General features: G+C 38.9%; 1 protein-coding gene across 5 annotated transcripts in view; it reads left to right on the top strand.

Moving 5' to 3' along the window:
- The first annotated feature begins 8,635 nt into the window (after window positions 1–8,635).
- Window positions 8,636–19,960, top strand: part of mast3b (microtubule associated serine/threonine kinase 3b) — a 34,260-nt gene continuing 22,935 nt past the window's right edge. For 2 of the 5 annotated variants that reach the window (XM_053512671.1, XM_053512670.1), the window contains exons 1-2: window positions 8,636–8,846; window positions 14,845–14,931. In XM_053512671.1, the coding sequence (XP_053368646.1) occupies window positions 8,803–8,846; window positions 14,845–14,931 (131 nt within the window). In that variant the 5' untranslated portion in view covers window positions 8,636–8,802. Of the gene's footprint in view, window positions 8,847–14,770; window positions 14,932–19,313; window positions 19,864–19,960 lie in introns of those variants that run through there. The other 3 variants (XM_053512673.1, XM_053512672.1, XM_053512669.1) reach the window with 2 other exon arrangements.

Genomic DNA, 19,960 nt, shown 5'->3' with positions numbered 1-19,960 from the left:
CACATATTGTAAAGACCACACCTCTTGGTTAGGTCACGTCACATCTGAGTCTCGGCTGTCTTTAGGGGGTTTTTTTTTCCCCCACTTTAGCTGGTTTATTTCTTCTGCATTCTACGGTGAGACGTCATTATGCAAAGTAGAGGAATCTTTGTACAAATCTCTAAACATATAGATCATTTATTAGCAATATACAGCAGTGTTTTGCACTGAGATGGGGAGGGTTTGCTGTATTGTGTGGAATTACACAAACATTAATCAAGACACCATCTTTTCTTGTAATTAATGGACAAGAGTCAGGGTCTCTTTTTTCAATTTCTGTGGTTGTGGGTGACATAAGACAGATATTCTAACCACGTGTTTGTGGTTGATTCTGCTAATTTTCTACAGGCAAAAAGACGTCTTTTTTTAATCCCCTCCCCAATTTAACTGCGTCACCAGCGCTCTTACTCAGATTCAGTAGACTGCCTTAAATACAGCTCTAAAAATGGATTTTTTAAACCGTTTTAAACATTCAGAAGTTTTTTATAAATATAAATTATTTTTAATAATAATAAGGTTATTAATAAGGTTATTTTAATAATAATAAGGTTTAATATGTAGCCCCCTAACCAGAGATATACACCAAAAAATATCACAATTAATAATAAATAAAAAAAAATCAGCAGAATTGTCACTTAGGCAAAAAACATTAAACAAAAACTAAAAATTTTTAATGTTTAGGTTCAACTAATTAAATAGAATTAAGTGCATTACCAACATAAAATATATATTATATAAAAATATATATATACTACACAAAAAGGAGTGCGGTTGCAATGAATCCTAATCAGCACGTACTGAAAATATCACAACCTTTCTGATATTTAACACAACAGCACGACCTCGAGCGTGATACTGATTTTATACAACATTTCCACAAATTCCACTTAATATCACTCACTCACTCATCATCTAGACCACTTTATCCTGTATTTAGGGTCGCGGGGGTCCTGGTGCCTATCCGATTACAGGCCAATCACACACATACACTCACTTACACACTTTGGGCAATATGGGAACACCAATTAGCCTAGTCCGTAGGTCTTTGGATTGTGGGTCGGAACCAGAGTACCTGGAGGAAACCCACCAAACATGAGGAGATCATGCAAACTCCATGCACACAGAGCCGGGAATCGAACCTGGATGCTGGAGGTGCAAGGCGACAGTGCTAACTACTACACCACCAACACATATCCTTCCATGGCTGGTGGAACTGACTAACCCATGACTCACAGTTAATTACCAGGTAAAAGTAGTTTTAAATTCTTACGTAGCAAAATGTCAAGGAGAACAAACCATGGAGGAGGTGAATAGTCCTGTAACTCTCATATATTGCTATTTATATTTCCACATACTCTGGTTTAGAATATCAGCTCCGCTAATTTCTGGATTCCGGAGTTAAATCCCCAATAGCGTAAAAAAAAAAAGAAGAAAAAAAAAAAAGCGCTCCAGGGTGTAAAATCACTTGTTCTACACATCATGCAATACTCTTAATTAAGGGTTAAAGAGCGATTTAGGATTCAGCCTTGTGTTAAGCCTTGTGTTATGTGTTACTCACCTTAGGCATAAATAAAACAATTTAGAGTAACGTAAAAGTAATTACCAAGAAGACAAATTGTTGTTTAAGATGACATAACAGCATCAGATGTGGTTTCTTGCTGAAAGTGCCTCTGTGATGGGTTTTGGCAGGCACCTGCTCTCCCCGCTTTCCAGTACTTCAGACCGTATTGACTGACTTTCACAGATGCTGCGATTGATGTCTAGTGTAATTCAAAAGTGTTAGTACACCTGATGCAGAGTGATACATATACTATTACCACCTTTACCACTGATTACCTCTGACAAACCACTTCCCTATTTTCATTTATCGTTTTTGGTCAGACAAGTCATGACATGACTAGTTTTATTTAAAAAAAAAAAAGAAAGCTGATGGTGAAAATAGAAAGTTATTGGGAAATTATTGGACAAATTCCAATTATTGGAAGTATTCATTTACTCGTATTGCAACTTGTTTCAACCTCAAAGCAGATGTATCTTATATTAAATGTGTAGTAAAAAATGTGTTGGGACAAAATACACCATGTGAGTGAATGTAATGAAGAGACAGAGTCAAAGGTCCAAATGCAGGCTATTTGCATATAGGCATAACATTATTGGTTTAACATTAACATACCGTGAACAATGGGTTCGATCACTACGATTTGGATTCCTTTTTACCATGGCTGAACACTCTGTGCTGTTTACTTTGCAATGAGTGAAACTGTTCAGTTCAAAGGGAACTATGAATGGTGTCGGTAACAAGTGAACAGCGGTTCATCACTTTGCCGGAATCGTACATACATTATTTCCCATCAGTCTTAACTATAGGTTAAGATTGTGGCAATATAGTTTCGCATTTACCAAACTCGAAAGGGGATTTATATTATTTATTATTATTAAGGATGACACAATATTAATACGACACAATAAAAATGTGTAATTGATACCACATTTTAATTACATTAAAAAATCTATTTAAACAATAAATCCTTACTGCAAGGGGTATTGAAAAGTTAAATAAATTCTGGCCACAAATTTTCAATGCACAATGCGATGAATGACGATAAGCATGCACTTGATCAACCTGCGGACATGCCACGCCTTTTTTGGTCGTGGAGATGATGTGGTCTTCCACTGTAAAGACTGTTGCTTTGTCTCAGTGTTGTACCCTCTTACCCTGTTGTACACTCAAGTTTTGTCACCCGTAATGATCCTCGACATGAAGGATGGGTCATCCATGCCATGCTGATGAAGCTCTTGGCAGACTTTGATGCAATGTTCCTTCTGCTTCTGGGTCAGCAGCCTGGGGACAAACTCGGCAGTAAGGATCGTCTGGTCTGTTCTGTATGACACACTGACAATGGCAGCAACGTTTTGGACTGTTCTTCAACGATCACCATGCACAAGTTGCTGAATTGTTTCGACACTTTCGGGGGGTTGAGCTGGTTGAAGGTCTTCCTGATCTCTCGTCGTCTTCTGGAGATGTTCTTCTCCTCTCGCCACTTTTGCACTCATGTTACTTTAAACATCTCGAACAGCATCTTTGTAAACTTGCCAAATCATTTCAAATGTGTTTGTGGCAGATTTGCGCAGTTTCACACAGAATTCCATGCTAGCTCTTTGTACTAACTTGCTATTCATGATGAAATAGCTGACATGGCTATCAGAATAGCACCAGTTGCACCGCTCTCGATGTACACAGGTTGATGTCTTTTGGCACACTGACTTATGAAGAAGGTTGGAGCTCCTGTTGACTGTGCGTGCAGCCTTGTGCTGCCATCTGTTGGTGTGCCACAAAACTAGTCTTGAAACTTTTTGATACCACCTCAGATAACATAGTTTTGTAAATTGCAAAATAATAATCATTACGCCGTATATTTTGTGAATTTATCAAGTAATTTATTCATGATGTAATACACATTTCAATAGTGTATGAATTATAATGGTATTATTTTCAGTACTGTGTAATTTCCACAGTAGTAGCAGAAGGTGTCTAAGCTTCTTACATTACCAGTAAAGCACTGAGGAAGTGATGTCTGTGTTGGTGACGTCCCAGGGTTCAGTGGACTGCACAGGGTGTTCAGGCATGTTAAGTGCGATTCCAAACCACAGGGAGCGAAACTGCTCGGTTTAAAAGGAACAGTGAACGGTGTCGGGAACAAGTGAACACTGCTTCGTCACCTGGAAATAAACATGCAATATTTCCCATCAGTCGTTGTGCTTCACTGGAACGCGGTTAAAGAAAATGGTGATCGATCGATTTATCATCATTATTAAGGATGACACAATAACAAATAAAAACAAAATTAACATGACACAATAACAATTAGTAATTCATTTATTATTTTAATTTAGTTAATAAAAACCTAAATCTAAAGATTTAATCAATAAACCCTTACTTTTTTGGAGGATAGTAATCTGTTAGAAAATGCAAATTAATAATTTTTCTCTGCATCTTGTAAATAAATCATTTCAGTGGCATACAGTTTGTAATGGGATCAGTTTTTGTTTTAACAAAAATTCAATTTTCATAGTGTGAATTTCCACAGCAGCTGCAACAGGTATCCAAGGTGTGTACGTTACCAAGGTAACACACAGAAGAAGTGATGTCTGTGTTGGTGACATCGCCGAATGATAAAGCTCCTTGAACTAATCTCCCTAAAAGAGTAGGGAGCACCCTATAAAGCACACTGCGGATCGCAACGCAGCCAAAGACTCATTAAATCTAATGACTACAACTGAGAAACACTTGAACCGAATAAACAGAACAGAGGAAAACAGGAAATGGCAAAGCAGGAAGTGAACAGCAACACACTGCAAGACAAGTAAAAAAAAAAAAAAACAGGAAAGCATTGAGAAATTCATGACAGTGTTTTTACTTTTTTTTTACTTTTAAATCAGCAGAATCGAGCCATTTCGCAAGGTCCTATTTATAGACATTATCACAATTTATTAAGCATCCATTAATTGGTTATAGGAATGGGTTGGTCATGATTTGTTTATAGCCATGGTTAAATAATCATTAATAATTAACTAGTCATTAATGGATTATAGAAATGAATCAATCACTGATGCATATTTGTAACTAAGCAATGTCACGTAACTTTTTAGTTGTACACAAATTGTATTTCAACACCCCTGGCATGAGTTATAGCACAGAATATACTGTACATGGCAGTTATTTATGTATTTATATTTGTAAACACCAAAATAAACAGCACCGGAACATCAAGGCTCTGTTTTCATTCACACAATGACGAGCCCTCATCGATAAGAATCTTTTAATAAAATTATGAATCATGTGAGGAGAGGAAGACAAAAATCATTTGGAGGAAAACTTGAAAGGCGAACAGGCATGTGAAACCAACCTGCACCTTGTTTTATGTGTGCAGAAGTGCAGAAATGGGTCACTACATGTTCCGGGAACTGGTGTTTTCTGACCTTGTTATGAATAAATTCTGACTTTGGTTTTCCAAAAGAAGAAGATTTTAGTCAAACACAAAGTGCGCCGTCAACAATGTGCTCAGAATAAAGGCCTTACTGTACGGAAAAGCCATACAGTATCACATCACATATCGGTTATCCATTTGATTCAATTAATTACAAGTGATAGTTTTGAAATTATTTAATAGAGCTCGAAAATCATAATATTTTACCTATTAATTAATATTTAACTGATGGAGAAGATAAATGCATTTAACTACTGTATGTCAGGTAATTTCCCTATGAGCAGTGTATCACAATTTAAACCCACCACAGGCCTAAGTGTACACACCCACATACTCTCTCTCACACACACACACACACAAATTATTGCTTGTTAACGCACACAGGGGACCATATATTAACAGAACTTACATCCAGCTAACTCAGGCACAGCCACCCTGTTGGATAAATTGAGAATAAATGCATTTTATCTCTCACAGGCACATTAGAATTTCAACCTAAGCACATAACCATTACTTACATTTAATTAATCTTTCTCACAAAGGCTACCATCAAATCTTATTAAAAGAGTATCTCGGAAAGATGTCATATTATCCTATCTTTTTTTTTTGTTGTTGATGCTGTTATAACTTTGCGTTTTAGAAATGCACTTGCAAAGCCTGAAGATGACGATATGATTCTACCCAGGTTGCAACAACACATATTTCTGGTGCAATATATTTTCCTTCTCATGAGGAGTATGCTCCTTATTCAAAGGTACTGTATGCCCCAGCAGGAGCCAGGAATCCAGTGCATCTATGAGCAACGGTGATGACACACATTCCACTATAGTCAATGAACAACCGCAAAGTCAATCATCTGAATTATCAAGCTGGATGAATTTGGGCAGAAATCCCAGATACAACTACAAGAAACATCTGATCTAACTATATGGAAAGCATAACCTTCAGCACAACATGTTTACTATGTGGACACCTTAACATCACACCCATATGGTCTTGCAGGATGTATATCACTTTCCGAACCCGTAGCTATTAATATAGAATTGGGCCTTGAGGCCAGGTATTGATACCAGACAAGAAGCACACAGTTCACTATTAAGGCACTTAATGGAAGTCAGGGCTTCGCACTCTCGTGTATGATATCACCCCATTATACAACCCTGGGAAAATTAGTTACTGAAATTAGTCACGATTGGGATCCCAAACTGGTACAGAGAACTGTTTGATGAACTGCTAATATAATGGTTAATATAGCCGACCACCATGACACTGTCTAAGCAGACCAATCTACACTATGATGACATCTTAGAATCAGTAAGAAGAAGAGCCGGATGGACAGTTCCCTGTGGTCGATACAGTATGCTCTGACCTTACATCTCTGTGATATCACACCACTGCCCAGGCTGTAACTGGTATGATAAATATCTTTCAGTTAGGGCACTTCTTGCAACAAGACTCTTTTTGTTGAAAAGGTCATGCATCTCCAGCTAGCCAGTGGTGTGGGCTCCGTTTGCTGACACAGGGACATTTTTTGTCCAAGGTATTCAGGGCAGTGCTTGTTGAGATTTAACCCACTTTCAAAAAGCCTCGCTTCAGTATGCATGGGCAGATCGCCACTGTGGCTTCCATCATACTTTGTCCTTGCAGGCAAGAAAAAAAAGTCAAGTTGTGGAAGGCCTGCTACTTGTTGGCAGCACATGGGAGGCAATTAAACTGCACGTCAATATGAGTTCATTCTTGCAATATGCTATATGCAATAACCTATCTGATGTTATCCAAATGGGGATGGGTTCTCTGTTGAGTCTGGTTTTTTTCAAGGTTTCTTTCTATTCCCACCTTATGGAGTTTTTCCTTGCTACAACTGCTCTGGCTTGCTTATCAAGAACAAACTGATACAAACTATAATATATAATTTTTAATTTTGTAAAGCTCCTTTGCAACAATGACCGCTAATAAAAAATGCTATGCAAATAAAATTTAAAAGAACCTGCATGTCTTTGGGAGGAAATCGGCATAGGGAGAACATACAAACTCCATGCACACAGACCCTGAGGTGGGATTTGAACCTGGACCCTGGAGGTGCAAGGAGAAAGTGCTAACCACTAAGCCACCGCGCTGCCACTTTGCTAGCTTTTACGGCAATTTATTTTGCCATCTTTGCATTGATGTGAAAGCAAAACAGCTTTGCCATTAAATAGTCATGCTACAGCAAACACATTACCTAATGGTTCTGTACTGGAGTAGAGCATGTTTTCCATCAATAGTCCAGGTTTGTTTTCTACAAAATAATGAGATCTTTGTTGTTCTCAATGCAACAATATGCCAGCAAGCACACAACGCTCCAAAAGACTGCAGGAATTTAGAGGCATTTCTGGATGCCTGTGTGGTATTTTTTACAAATAATTTTCGTTGCTGTCAAAGGGCACAGGAGTGTGTTTCTTATGAGTCATTAAACAGCCATGTGTGTGAGCATGCATGTGTGTGTGTGTGTGTGTGTGTGTGTGTGTGTGTGTGTGTGTGTGTGTGTGTGTGTGCATGTGCGTGGGCTTGTTTTTATATCTTTAACTAAATCTCTCCACAGGGATATGAATATCTGACAGTTTTGATCTTTCGGGAACATTGGTCAGGTCCTCATGAGAAAACAGCAGCTTTGATTTAAACAAAAGGTTTCTTATTGGTTACTGAGGGAGGTGTTAAGGTTGGTTTTGTTAAGGTAAAACATGCTATAGGTAGTGTATACGCACAAGTCAGCTGCATTAGGAACTTACATAAGTCCTTGCAATGATAGAAAGTCAGAATATGTGTGTGTGTGTGTGTGTGTGTGTGTGTGTGTGTGTGTGTGTGTGTGTGTGTGTGTGTCTGTGTCTGTGTGTGTCTTTGATTGTGTGAGGGGGGTAATTTTTTTTGAGGGGGGTGTTTTTTTTTTTGGAAGGGGGGACGGGTTAATGGTGTGCAAAGATTTACTTTATCCTGATGCTGGAAATGTGTCTTGTATTCTCCGTGTAAAGGGAACAGACAACGATGATAACCATGGTATGGGTAATCCTCATCATTACCGTCACCATGGTAACTAAGAAACCCCATCTCTCTCTCTCTCTCGCTCTCTCTCTCTTGTTTTTGCAGTCCTAAAAGCTTTCAGCACATGAAATAATGCAGAAAAGAATGACTTGGTAAAAAAAAAAAGGGAATAAAAAAAATTATATATATATTAATAATAATAATAATAATAATAATAATAATAATTATTATTATTATTATTATTATTATTATTATGCATACTTTTTCTTGTGCATGTTTGACCTCTTGGATACAGCACTTATAGGACATGAACACATGCAAAGAATTTCCTATTGTGTTAAACAACTGGTACTGAAAGTTGTGACAGCATTAGATGATGATGGTGATGGCGAGATGAAAGCGCGCGCGGCGCACACGCGCTCACCTCTGCTGACCTCTACAGGTCGAACTGAGACTCACATCCTTGTTTTTCTTTCGCTTTTACGCCGTTTGATCTCCGCAACAATGTAACCGAGTTTCTACGAGGCTCTATTTCGTTCCCTATCATCACCACCATCATCACCCTCCTCCTCCTCCTCCTCCTCCTCTTCCTCCTCCTCCCTTCCCTTTAAACCCGATCAGTAGACATGAGCGCATCTTCGCCTCGCGTGCTCGTGGAGGAGATCCAGTCGGTCGTGTTCTGATCAGATCGACACCATGGCGATGTGTGCGCTGAGGTTCCAGCTGAGAATCTGATCCAGCCTTCAGCACTTTCAGCATGAAGAGACGAGACAAGCTGAAAATCCCCTCCCTCACTTTGGAGTAAGTTTTTTTTCTTCTTCTTCTTTTCTTTTTCTAAAGAATGCATGATGATGATGAATAATTTAGGAGCAGATACTGGAAGACGAGGGGAAATCCCTCACTACTGATGATGAGTAGTCTGTAAGAAGAGGAGAAAAAAAATGAACAGAGCTGGAACCTGGTAGCACACACTCATATTTATTATTATTATTATTATTATTATTATTATTGTGCATTTTCATGTATTATCATGTAAAAACCTAGTCTACTATGTATAATAGTGCATCAATTAAAACACACCACTACTGTATTCACTAGGCGATATGGCTATCCTATTGGTTTTAATGGTTTATTCAGAACAGATCGGAGATGCCCAGGTTCTCGGCATGTCCTCAGCCTTATCTTGCACCTCATTCGTCTAATTTGTGACTGTGAGGGAACTGTAAGGGTGCTCGCCCCGCTCTGAAGCATCATGTACAGGGAAAACCCTGCTCAAACCTCCGTAATTTACTCCATAACATCCAGCCTTATCAGGTATCATCAGCTTGGCGTCTGTCATTAAGCTACACTGTGTACTGTATATGATTGATATTTATTATATGAACAAACAAGAAGGCAGGGGACAGACATGGTCTTACTGTGTGATGTGGACGTAATGAAGCGTTGTTGATCTTTCAGCTGCTCTCATTAGGGGAATCCAGATGTTTTTGATTTTGGCACAGGTTTCACACCAAACCCAAAACCCCTTCCTGATGCAGTCCTTTCATCTTGACTAGAACCGGCTGGGATGTCAACCAGTCCTTCCTCATGGCACTCGAAAACCTGTACCACTGTACCCACCACTACGAATGCCGGCCAAACAGGTGGAATAAGTTGGGAATTAAAAATGATAAGTGATTACTAGCTCATAGGGAAAGTTCACATCCGTCAGCCCTTGTTGCAGGTTGTGTGACCTATTCAAGTGTTAAAAGTTATCAGTGTTTGAATTTGGTGATATAAAATACACACAACACACTCTCGCTGAACAAATATTTGGAGTAATATAAAACTGAGTTGATAAAACTCAAGGGATCGTCTACGGTGTCGCTTTCATAATTTTTATGTTATGATCCCTTACACTGCGTCTAAAACAGCGTACCAGAACGTGCATTCTTAATCACAGCCTGGATCATATATCAGTTAGATAACAAAGCTTAAGTACTCAGGAGTACAACCCGAGATACGCCCTACATCCTACACACTATGTGTAACCTTCTGCTTCAGTGCCTTAATGAACCCAAAGTAGAGCCTGAGTCACGGCTTCTGGTTATTAGAAGAGATGTTGGGAGCTGTCGAATAACTAACACAACCTAACTATTTATGCATCTTGCATGACTGTACTGCTTGACTGTGCTACTGTATATGATCATAAATACTGCTCATGGCATATACGCACCATATGCTCAATGTGGAAAGGCATAGATTTCCATCCCATAAAGATATCTGAAGACGGTAATGACTGTGATACCAGAACGGAAATGTTCTCGTGAGAAAACGTAATTAGCAAGGCAGATGTTCTGACTCTCGCTAGAAATGTTTGCTTGTTTTTCCCGACCTCTCTTCCAGCCTGCTTTAAGAGACGAACGCTGCGGTACGCATGTTCTTTCCTCCCACTCCAAGCACTATGTAAATATAGCTGCCCTCCTCTGCCCGCTGGATGCTGATCCATATTACAGGTTTATATCCGCAGCTCATCAGTCCCCTCTGTCATTAAGCTCAACGGTATGATGTACACAATGACAACTTCACTTAACAGAAAAGTAGCGCATATATGACTATACGGCCGTTTATAAGCAAGCTGAGCACAGGGAATGGTTAAACAAACGAACTGATGGCACTGCAGAGCACCGAGGGTTTTTCTGCACAGTTGGTTCTCCTCCAGTTCTCTCGCATCACTATGACAACACCCTCCTGTTTTTGCAGCACATGTTGCTATCCATTGCACTGTTAGGTGCTTCTCGCTGCCAGGCTGAGGACCATTTGTGCAGGTCTGATGTTTTTTTTCTCCCTCTCTCTTTTTTTTTTTCATCAAGTGAAAGTCCAGTCACAAAATCCTAAATCACAAACTATGAACCATGAAGCAAGAAGAAGCTTTAATTATGTAATTATATAGTGCAGACACTTCAGGAAGTTCTCAATGAAAAAAAAAAAATCTGTTGTTTTCAAGAACAATGTTTTGATTCAGCTGTGCTTGGTTGGACTTTGGACATTTACGAGCGTAATACAATATCTGACGGGTGTGTGTTGAACAATCGATTGCTGCATGAATACCTCTCATTGCATTACGATGTTTGCAAAGAGACATGCATAGCTGCACACAATCTCAAAGGTAAGTAAAGGGTAGAAAATGGTAGTCATGTTGTATCACCGAATAGCCCTCTGTTTATGATTTAGTCAGCTGTTGTTCATAAAACAACAAATCACTAAATGTTTTGGTTAAATAAACTGTCCTACTTGGTCACTAATGAATAATAATAATAATAATAATAATAATAATAATAAAGTAGATTAATGTGATAGGCATATGGATTGTTTATACTGTATTCTGACATTTTTTTTTCCGGAATAAGACGTTTAAAAAGTTATTAGATAACAGGAGCTATGATGACGTTGATTGACAGTGAAAATTCAAGGGACAACAAATATTGATGGTACAATCTTTTAAATTCTAAATGGAAAAGTTTAAAAATTCTCCACATACTCAAGTATCTACAAATAAGTATAAATTACTTACGATACAGTTCTTATGAAATATTAACGTTATTAAGGTTAAATTAGGATGAGTTAGGGTTAAAGTTTACACTGTATGTCTGTATGTGTTTTCTTTATTCCTTTGTATAAATTCAAACTAAATCATTTGAATTCATACAGGTTTACCTTCATGCCATATTTTCAATGTTACCTTGCTATCTAAAAAAATAAATAAGACTAATAGGGCAGGTGTTGTGAGAGAATAATTGGTTGTGGTATCCATATTTTACCTGTCGGCGGGATGGTGGTGTAGTGGTTAAGGGGTTTGATTCCCGCCCCCGTCTGTGTGGAGTTTGTATGTTGGGTGCTTGGTGGGTTTCCGCCAGGTAGTCCGATTTCCCCCCACAGATCAAAGATATGCAGAATAGGCTAATTGGCATTTTGAAATTCCCCATGGTGTGTGAATGAGTGTGTGTGTGAGTGTGTGTGTGTGTGTGTGTGTGCTCATGTCCTGGCACTAGGCCAGGGTGTACCGCCAAGAATGAGTGAGTGCTTCAGTTGTCATTGTTAATTCTTGTTTGCACGTCCTTTGCTGTCAGTGGCTACCTGTAGTCTTATACCCACAGACGTCACCAAATGTTGTGTTTCTTCCCTGGTGGTCCTCCTCTAAGCCCTTCACTAGAGCTATCTTTTCTTCCGGTCTGTTCTTTTAGTTTTGCTTCAGGAAAGTGAACTCAAAAGGGGGAAATTCAGGTCAGATGATTGACTTTGGTGATGCAGAACATTTCACTTATTTGCCTAAAAAGGTTTTGAGTTGCTTTCATGGTATGATTTGTGTCATTTTCCATCTGCCATGTGAAGCATCATCCAAAGTGCTTTGAAGCATTTGGCTGAATCTGTGCAGATAGCATAATTCTATACACACGTCATAATTCATTCTGCTGATCACACTGTCAATAAATACTAGGAAACCACCTCCATTGATAGTCATACACACCCACACCATAAGACCGGTCTTCAGGCTTGTCCACAAATGACCAATTTGGCTGCAGACTTTCATTCCAACCAGGCAGTAGTCATAACCGTATTAATTTTATCTAGAGCCCCAATGGACTATTAAGGATGCCTAGCAGAAATGTTAGTTCCAGCCACACCAACCCTTGATGACACCCCCAATAAGATAAGGTGGTATATTTGAGATCATGACCAGCACATTCTTTTCTTCATACGCGTATTTGCCCGTCATTCTGCTAGAGGTTGATCTTTGCCTCGTCTGTACATAAGATGTTGTTGCAGACCTTTACAAGCTTTTGAAGATGTTTTTCTCTTCCTGTTTTTGAGGTTTACGCCTTGTGGTAAACCCTTTGTTCTACTCTAGTGAAGCCCTCACTTGATTGTTGACTTTGACACAGATACAGTACCACACACTTACCTTCCGGGGTCAAAGAGTGGACACTCATCCGGACAAGGATTTATTTATTTTTTTTTTCATTTTGGCGACCAGTCCTTCTGTCGCGCTCTTCCTTTTTAGCTCTTTGGTGTTTTATGAGCTCACCGGTGTGTTGTTTTGGTTTTTCAGGAATGTACTGAACGCTTGCACAGTTAATGGTTTTGCTACATTCTAAATGGTTTGCTCATATTACTGATCATACAGTAATGAAAATCAACAGCAATGCATTATGAATACAAATGATATACTTAAACGCGCCTCTTTTTTGCTTTTTTACCTGTAACTGAAATAATGAGGAAACTGCTGGAACAGCTGCAACTGTCCAATTACATTTGGTCCCTTAAAAGGAGGTCACCCCATATAAAAATTGTTTTAATACCTTCACTGTTCTTAAATTTAAAAAAAAGCAAAAACTATGCATTTTGACTCTATATTTATTATCTAATTTCTATAACTTAATAAAATAAGCTAAAATAACAAACAAAAAAATTTAAACACAGTTCCAGAGAACTGCAGTCGGGCAAAGAGGTCAACTAGTGTAACTTATGTGCCTTATTAGGAGAGATCCTTCCTCCTACACTTTACCATCCCTTTTTTTATTTCTGAAAATCCTTATATTTGGTGCCACAGAAGAAGGCACTTCAGCCGGAGCCAAACTCCTCAACCCGTACTAGCCATATTTAGACTGGTCTACAGTATTTGTTTGGATGTCAGATAAAATATTTACTGATGCCATCCATTTTTTCCTCCCCATTCCATATGAGCCATGACTTCTTCCTCCTGTCTGACAGCTACGGTACCTCTTGTTCCATCATCAACACTTTGCACTGCGAATTTTAGCATTGTGGCAGTTTTATGTATTAATGGGTTGTAATTGACAGCAAGCGTACTGTATGCTTTCAGTTTTAAGAATCTCACTGGGCAAGCAACTATGTGTCTGTCTACAGAATACATTTATGGCTAACATTATTACATTCTGTACATCTGTGCAATAACTATTCTGTTTATTCTTTTATAAAAATGTGTAATATTTGTATTCTGCATAGCAATTTAAATAGCTTTTAAATCTGTTGCAAGTAAGTTTCCATCACATTACGATATACATTACAGGCGGCACTATAGGTGACCTTATAGGTGGCATAGTGGTTAGCACTTTGGTCTCACACCATCTGAAGTCAGTGTGTGTGAAGTTTGCATGCTGAGTTGGTTTCCTCCGTGTACTCCAGTTTCCTCCCACAGTTTAAAGACATGCAGGGTAGGCTAGATGACATTTTCAAATTCTTTGTAGAATGTGAACCAGTGGGTGCCTTGGTGATTTAGGCACACTTTTGATTTAGGTGATTTAGTTGATTTAGGTGATTTAGTGTGTCCCGAGTCGCCTGGAACTAGTCTCCAGGCCGCCCTTGACCCTAAAGGATTAGAATGTGTGTGTCTGTGAGAGAGAGTTTACATTATAATCAGACTTCATGCCTGTCATTTCAGGGTGACATGACATGGCCGGTAACATGCAAAATATCTTTCAAACATCAAAATTTAAGTGTTTTAAACCAAGTTGCATGGATAATGTCATGAAAATAATGTATCCAATGAGTGAATTGTGAAGGCAAAAAACTCGTTTTAACTTATTTACACTTAAGTCTCATGTTAAGCTAAGATATAAGCTAAGACAAATCTTTATTAATCCCTGTCTGGATAATTTAAAATGTTTAGACAGAAAAAGTGTTACTTAGAAATCATTAAACTGAAGCTACAAAAAAAAAAAATCATGAAGGAAACTAAAAGCAGCACAGATACCCTTAGTCAGAGCACTAACACCTGTAAACGTGTCTTGAATTTCAGTTTGTCACCCAACCAGAGCTCAATCACCCTGAGCCCCTGCAGCCCCTGCAGCCCATGCAGCCCTTTACAAACCCTTCATCCGTGGAGGTAAGCCAGTCGCCTTACATGCTGAAAGATTTCCACATGAATTACAATCAGAATTAATATTAAGGCAAGGTTGTTCTTTTTGACCGACATTTTTATACAGTAGATATAAAAGCTAAATAGGAGGTTCTTTTTTAATATGCGAGGGTGAGTCAAAAATGATCCACACTCTGACACTTCATTTAACTTTCAGAAAAGCCCAATACATCATTTGTCGAAATAATCTCCTTGCCTTTCAATACACTTTGTCCATCTGTCAACATCTGTCAACATCTGTCATAAGTTTTCGTAGTCCCTCATTAAAAAAATTTTAGGCTGAGCTGCGAGCCACGAATGCACTGCTGTCTTCACTACTTCATCAGAAGTGAACTTTCGTCCTCGCACTAATGAGACCAAACAGGTGAAAGTCCAGCAGAGCAAGATCAAGACTATAGGGAGGATGCTTTAACACATCGAAACAAAGTTTCTACAGAGTGTCAACAGATGTGTGCAGATGTGCATTGTCATGGAAGATCCCAACGCCCTTGGATCGCAGTCCTCTGTGTTTAATCCAAAGTTTAGGCTTCAGCTCTCCAATAAGCATCTCACTGTAACAAGCACTGTTGATTGTTTAACGTTATTCCTGATAATGTTCCAAAACTGGCCCACGAGAATCCCCGAAATCTGTAAGAATACATTTTCCGGCAGATGGTTGACATTTTAACTTTTTCTTGGTTGGTTATTGTAGATGTTTCCATTCCATAATCTGCCATTTACTTTCGGTCACCAGTTAATCATTCTTTTTAAGAAACTTTCTTATTCCATAGAGTATTATTCCAAATTTGCAGATATCCAAACACTTTTTCCATACTGCGCATAAAGTCATTTATTAAAGATGGCAGCAGATACACCATACATCCTGGAACCTCTGTAATCCAACCATGGAGGCCAATGGTGACCACTGTATTTATTTCCATTTTGTGGTAGGTCCTCCAGTCAGCATTCACACGCACATTCACACACTATGGGTAATTAAAAAATGCAAATTAGCCTAATCTGCACGTTTTTGGACTGTGGGAGGAAATCGGAATACCTGGTTAAAACCTACCAAGCAAGTGGATAACATGCAAACTCTGGACACGGAGTTGGGAATCGAACCCAGGACCTGTAAGTGCAGGATGAATGTGACCACTAAGCCACCAGATACACCCTCAGACCAAAATAAAAAAAATAAATAAAAAAAAAAAAATCACTGCATGCTGCTGTTCTTTTATGCAAATCACAAGTGAGGCATCCATTTTTGGATGGAAAATGATCTGATGTAACACGTTCACACCTGCATAGCAGTGACTGGAGAGACAGCAGCCTTGAATGGAATTGCTGATAAGACTGGAAGGCCAACAAAAGTTTTAATATAACCGGAGTGGCGATCATTTTTTACTCACCCTTATATATACTTACATATTTTATATAGCGACATAAGCCTGTAATTAGCTCCAGATTGTAGTCTTTAAACGAATAATACATTCTATATCATTATATTTCTATAAATAAATAAATAACTACATAAGCTTGTACTGGCTCGTTAGTGTCATTATAATTGTAATATGATGTCAATATCAATCTTTACAAATAACTTGATATCTTTAATGGCTTTCAACATTTAATTTATAATAAATTCTAAATGGATTTTTTTTTCTTTTATCTAAGTCTATCATGTAAGTCTAATGTCTTACATTACCCATGACTTTGTTCGACAATGCCAAAATGTAGCACCAGTAGGAATTATTCTGCATTCATGGTGCCTTGTAAGCAATAATTTGCTAGAGTTAATGATCTCACGTCACACTTTGGGACGTCTGATGTGTAAAACAGAAGAAAAAAAAAACATGGCCGCTGCCAAGAAAGCATATCTACTTTTCTCTGTTAGAGCATCTAAAGCTTATAAAAATCTACTTTAGCAGTACTTTTAGAGTAACAGTCCTGAATGGCTTCTACTTCTTGTCCTGTACTGTATGTTGAACACTGAAATTGAAGCGAAGCAACAAGGGTAGACAATAGTAAGTAGACGATAGTAAGTAGACGGCTAATGTTAATGATTATCCTTCTCAAAAGAAATAAATAATATGGCCAGATTTATAGATTTAACCAAGTATGGTGTCTGTATATGAGGGGGAATCAAAAAGATCACAGATCATAAATCCTTATGTTCTCTCTCCGATGCCTTAAAACCTGGCAATAGAATTCACTATTGACGGTCTGGCCTCTATCGACAAATTCTCAATGCACAATGCTGCAAATGTCGAAAAAGATGATGCACTTGGTTGAGCTGCCTCACCTTTTTTGGTCATGGAGATGATGGGCTCTTCCACTGTGAAGACTGTTGCTTTCTCTCAAGATCCTACCATTGCCAGGGGTAGCTCAGTGGTTAAGGCATTGGACTACGGTTCGGAAGATCCCAGGTTCAAACCCCACAACCACTAAGTTGCCACTGTTGGGCCCTTGAGCAAGGCCCTTAACCCTCAACTGCTCAGATGTATAATGAGATAAAAATGTAAATCGCTCTGGATAAGAGCGTCTGCCAAATGCCTAAATGTACCATATACCAAAGTTTCACCAGTAATGATTCTCGACATGAGGGACGGGTCATCCACGGCATGCTGACGGGGTTCATGGCAGACTTCAACACAACATTCCTTCTGTTCCAATCACATGGGAGGATTGCTCTGGCCTTTTCTGTATGACACTAACAATGGCAGCAATGCTGTGGAAGGTCTCATTGAAGGCTCGTCAAAGGTCTTACGGATCGCTCGTTGTCTTGGAGTGATGTGCTTCCACTTTTAAAACTTTTGAACAACTCATTGTAAACTTGCTGCTTGCAACTCTTGCTGAATCTTGTCAAAGGACTTTGTGGCAGATTTGCCCAGTATCACACGGAGTTTTACATTCGCTCTTTGTTCTAACTTGTTGCTGCACACAGGACGATGTCTTTTGGCATACTGACTTACTGTATGAAGGTGGTCTCTGTGACTGTGCGTGCAGCCTTGTGCTGCCATCTGTTGGCGTGTTACAAAACCAGTCTGGAAACTTCTTGATACCAACTCATATTAATGGATTTAAAGCTAGTAATACTGTAAACTAATTTAAAAGTAAAGAATTCTTCACGCTGTTCACAGAATGTGCGGCTAGGTTGATGTGACATCATTGTGTAAGCAGGGAAAGAACCGGTGGTTGAGAAGACTATGTCCTTTTGACCTATTGAAATTTCATGTTAAGGGGTGTTTTTGGTGAGTTATTTGGCTAAAGGCGGGAAATTACAGATGGCAAGTTTCCCCCTCAATTAAAGCTCATAAGTTTGTATGTCTGATCCCTAGCTAGGAAAAAAATACTTGAACTTATTAATCAGAAAATCTGGAAGGTCGCCTTACCCCATGTTTAGCATATGCTGTCTTTTTTTTCTCTTCTTTCTTTCTCCCCTTTTTCGTTTTTTTTTTTTATGGTGGTTGTAATCCAGTGGGTTGGTTACTTTACCGCCAACTCTATCTCATTCTCCCTCATCTTCCCAGCCTCTTAAGGCTAATTTTCCAGAATAGCCTTCCTTAAACTTTTGTCTTAAACTCTTCGCCTGCTTTATCCGGCACTTCTCGACACATTTCTTTTTCTCATCGACACATATAGATCTCTATCTCCTCAAATTCCCTGCCCTTTAAAGTTGTCACTATAGAGTAAATAAACTGTGACATTACTACACTGCGTGACATCACAGCATCCCACAACCAAGAATAACAACAACAACAACAACAAAAACGCTCCAAAAGACACTGCCATTGCTAAATCTGACAAAAGCCTAAATGTAAATGTAAACCTATCACAAGTATTTCAGTATAAAATATGTGAATTTGTATTAAGGTGGGATTTCCCCCTCTTTAATACTGGCTGTAGTGTGTGTGTGTGTGTGTGTGTGTTACAACTCATGACATAAACTGTGTGTGTGTGTCATGCTGTAATCAGTTTAACATTTCCTGCTGAACGTCATTACTAATGTGGTGCTTGCGTTATACTGAAAAAGGACTCTATTTTGACTAGCTGAGGTAGCACGTGAGGAAGTGACGTCAGTGCGCTCTGCAGGTCGCTGCTGGCAGTGGACGGAACCATGTCGTGAGCAAGGGGGTTGAAAATTTTTATTTGAAGAAAAAATAAAAGTAAAAAAATTATAATATAATAATATTAACAATAGTAATATAGAAATATATAAATAAAAATGGGCTGTTTTCAATACTGACAGTTTATTAAGAAATATATACTATTGTATTGGAGGGGGATTGTATTGGAGGTCACCCCTGCTGGAGCAGAAATAGTACGTTCCAACGTCATCCCCCGGTAATCACCACAACAGGGCGCAGAGACACACAGCACAAAGCTGCAGGGAAGTCTCAGAGACTTCAGGCATGGCGTGAATGATGTGAGGAACACGGAAAGAAAGTTTAAAAACAACAACTACAACAAAAAAAGAAAGGTTAAAAGTACGGGTGGATGCTTGACTTGGTACCAGGATGGAGCTCGACTCGGTCCAGATGGGAAAAGTGGAAAGTTCTGCGTATCAGTTACCAAAGTACCAACCTAGCTAGCTGAGCTAAGCTAACCAACCAACTTTTACTAACGACCTAGCTCGTTAGCTAACTAAAACAAAGCACATGGATGAATTCCTCTTACTTCTCTTGAGAGTTATGTGTGCCTCGTCTGAGCCTAAAACAAGGAGACTTCTGGTGCAGACTTTTGCCTGGAAAGTTTAGCGTCGCAAATGCACACGAACAACGAGCTAGCTAGCTAGCTTAATAAATAAACAAACAAATAAACCTGTACAGTGTAAAGCATGTCTGATCCAAGTTGCTGGAGTGCAGGGACGAGCAGCAAGGCTCATTTCGTCAGTGGGGTGATGCTTAAGAGATCCAAAAGGTAAGTAAGAGGGCTGAAGTCCATCACAAACTCCCCTCTGTCCATGTGACATTGTTTTCAGAGTGTTTAGTGTGGATGCATTGCTCACAGACTTCAT

This window comes from Clarias gariepinus, chromosome 15, assembly GCF_024256425.1.
Source record: "Clarias gariepinus isolate MV-2021 ecotype Netherlands chromosome 15, CGAR_prim_01v2, whole genome shotgun sequence".
Classification (NCBI taxonomy): Eukaryota; Metazoa; Chordata; class Actinopteri; order Siluriformes; family Clariidae; genus Clarias; species Clarias gariepinus.
The sequence above is the reverse complement of the archived record's forward strand: the minus strand, read 5'-3'. Positions and strand labels throughout refer to the sequence as shown.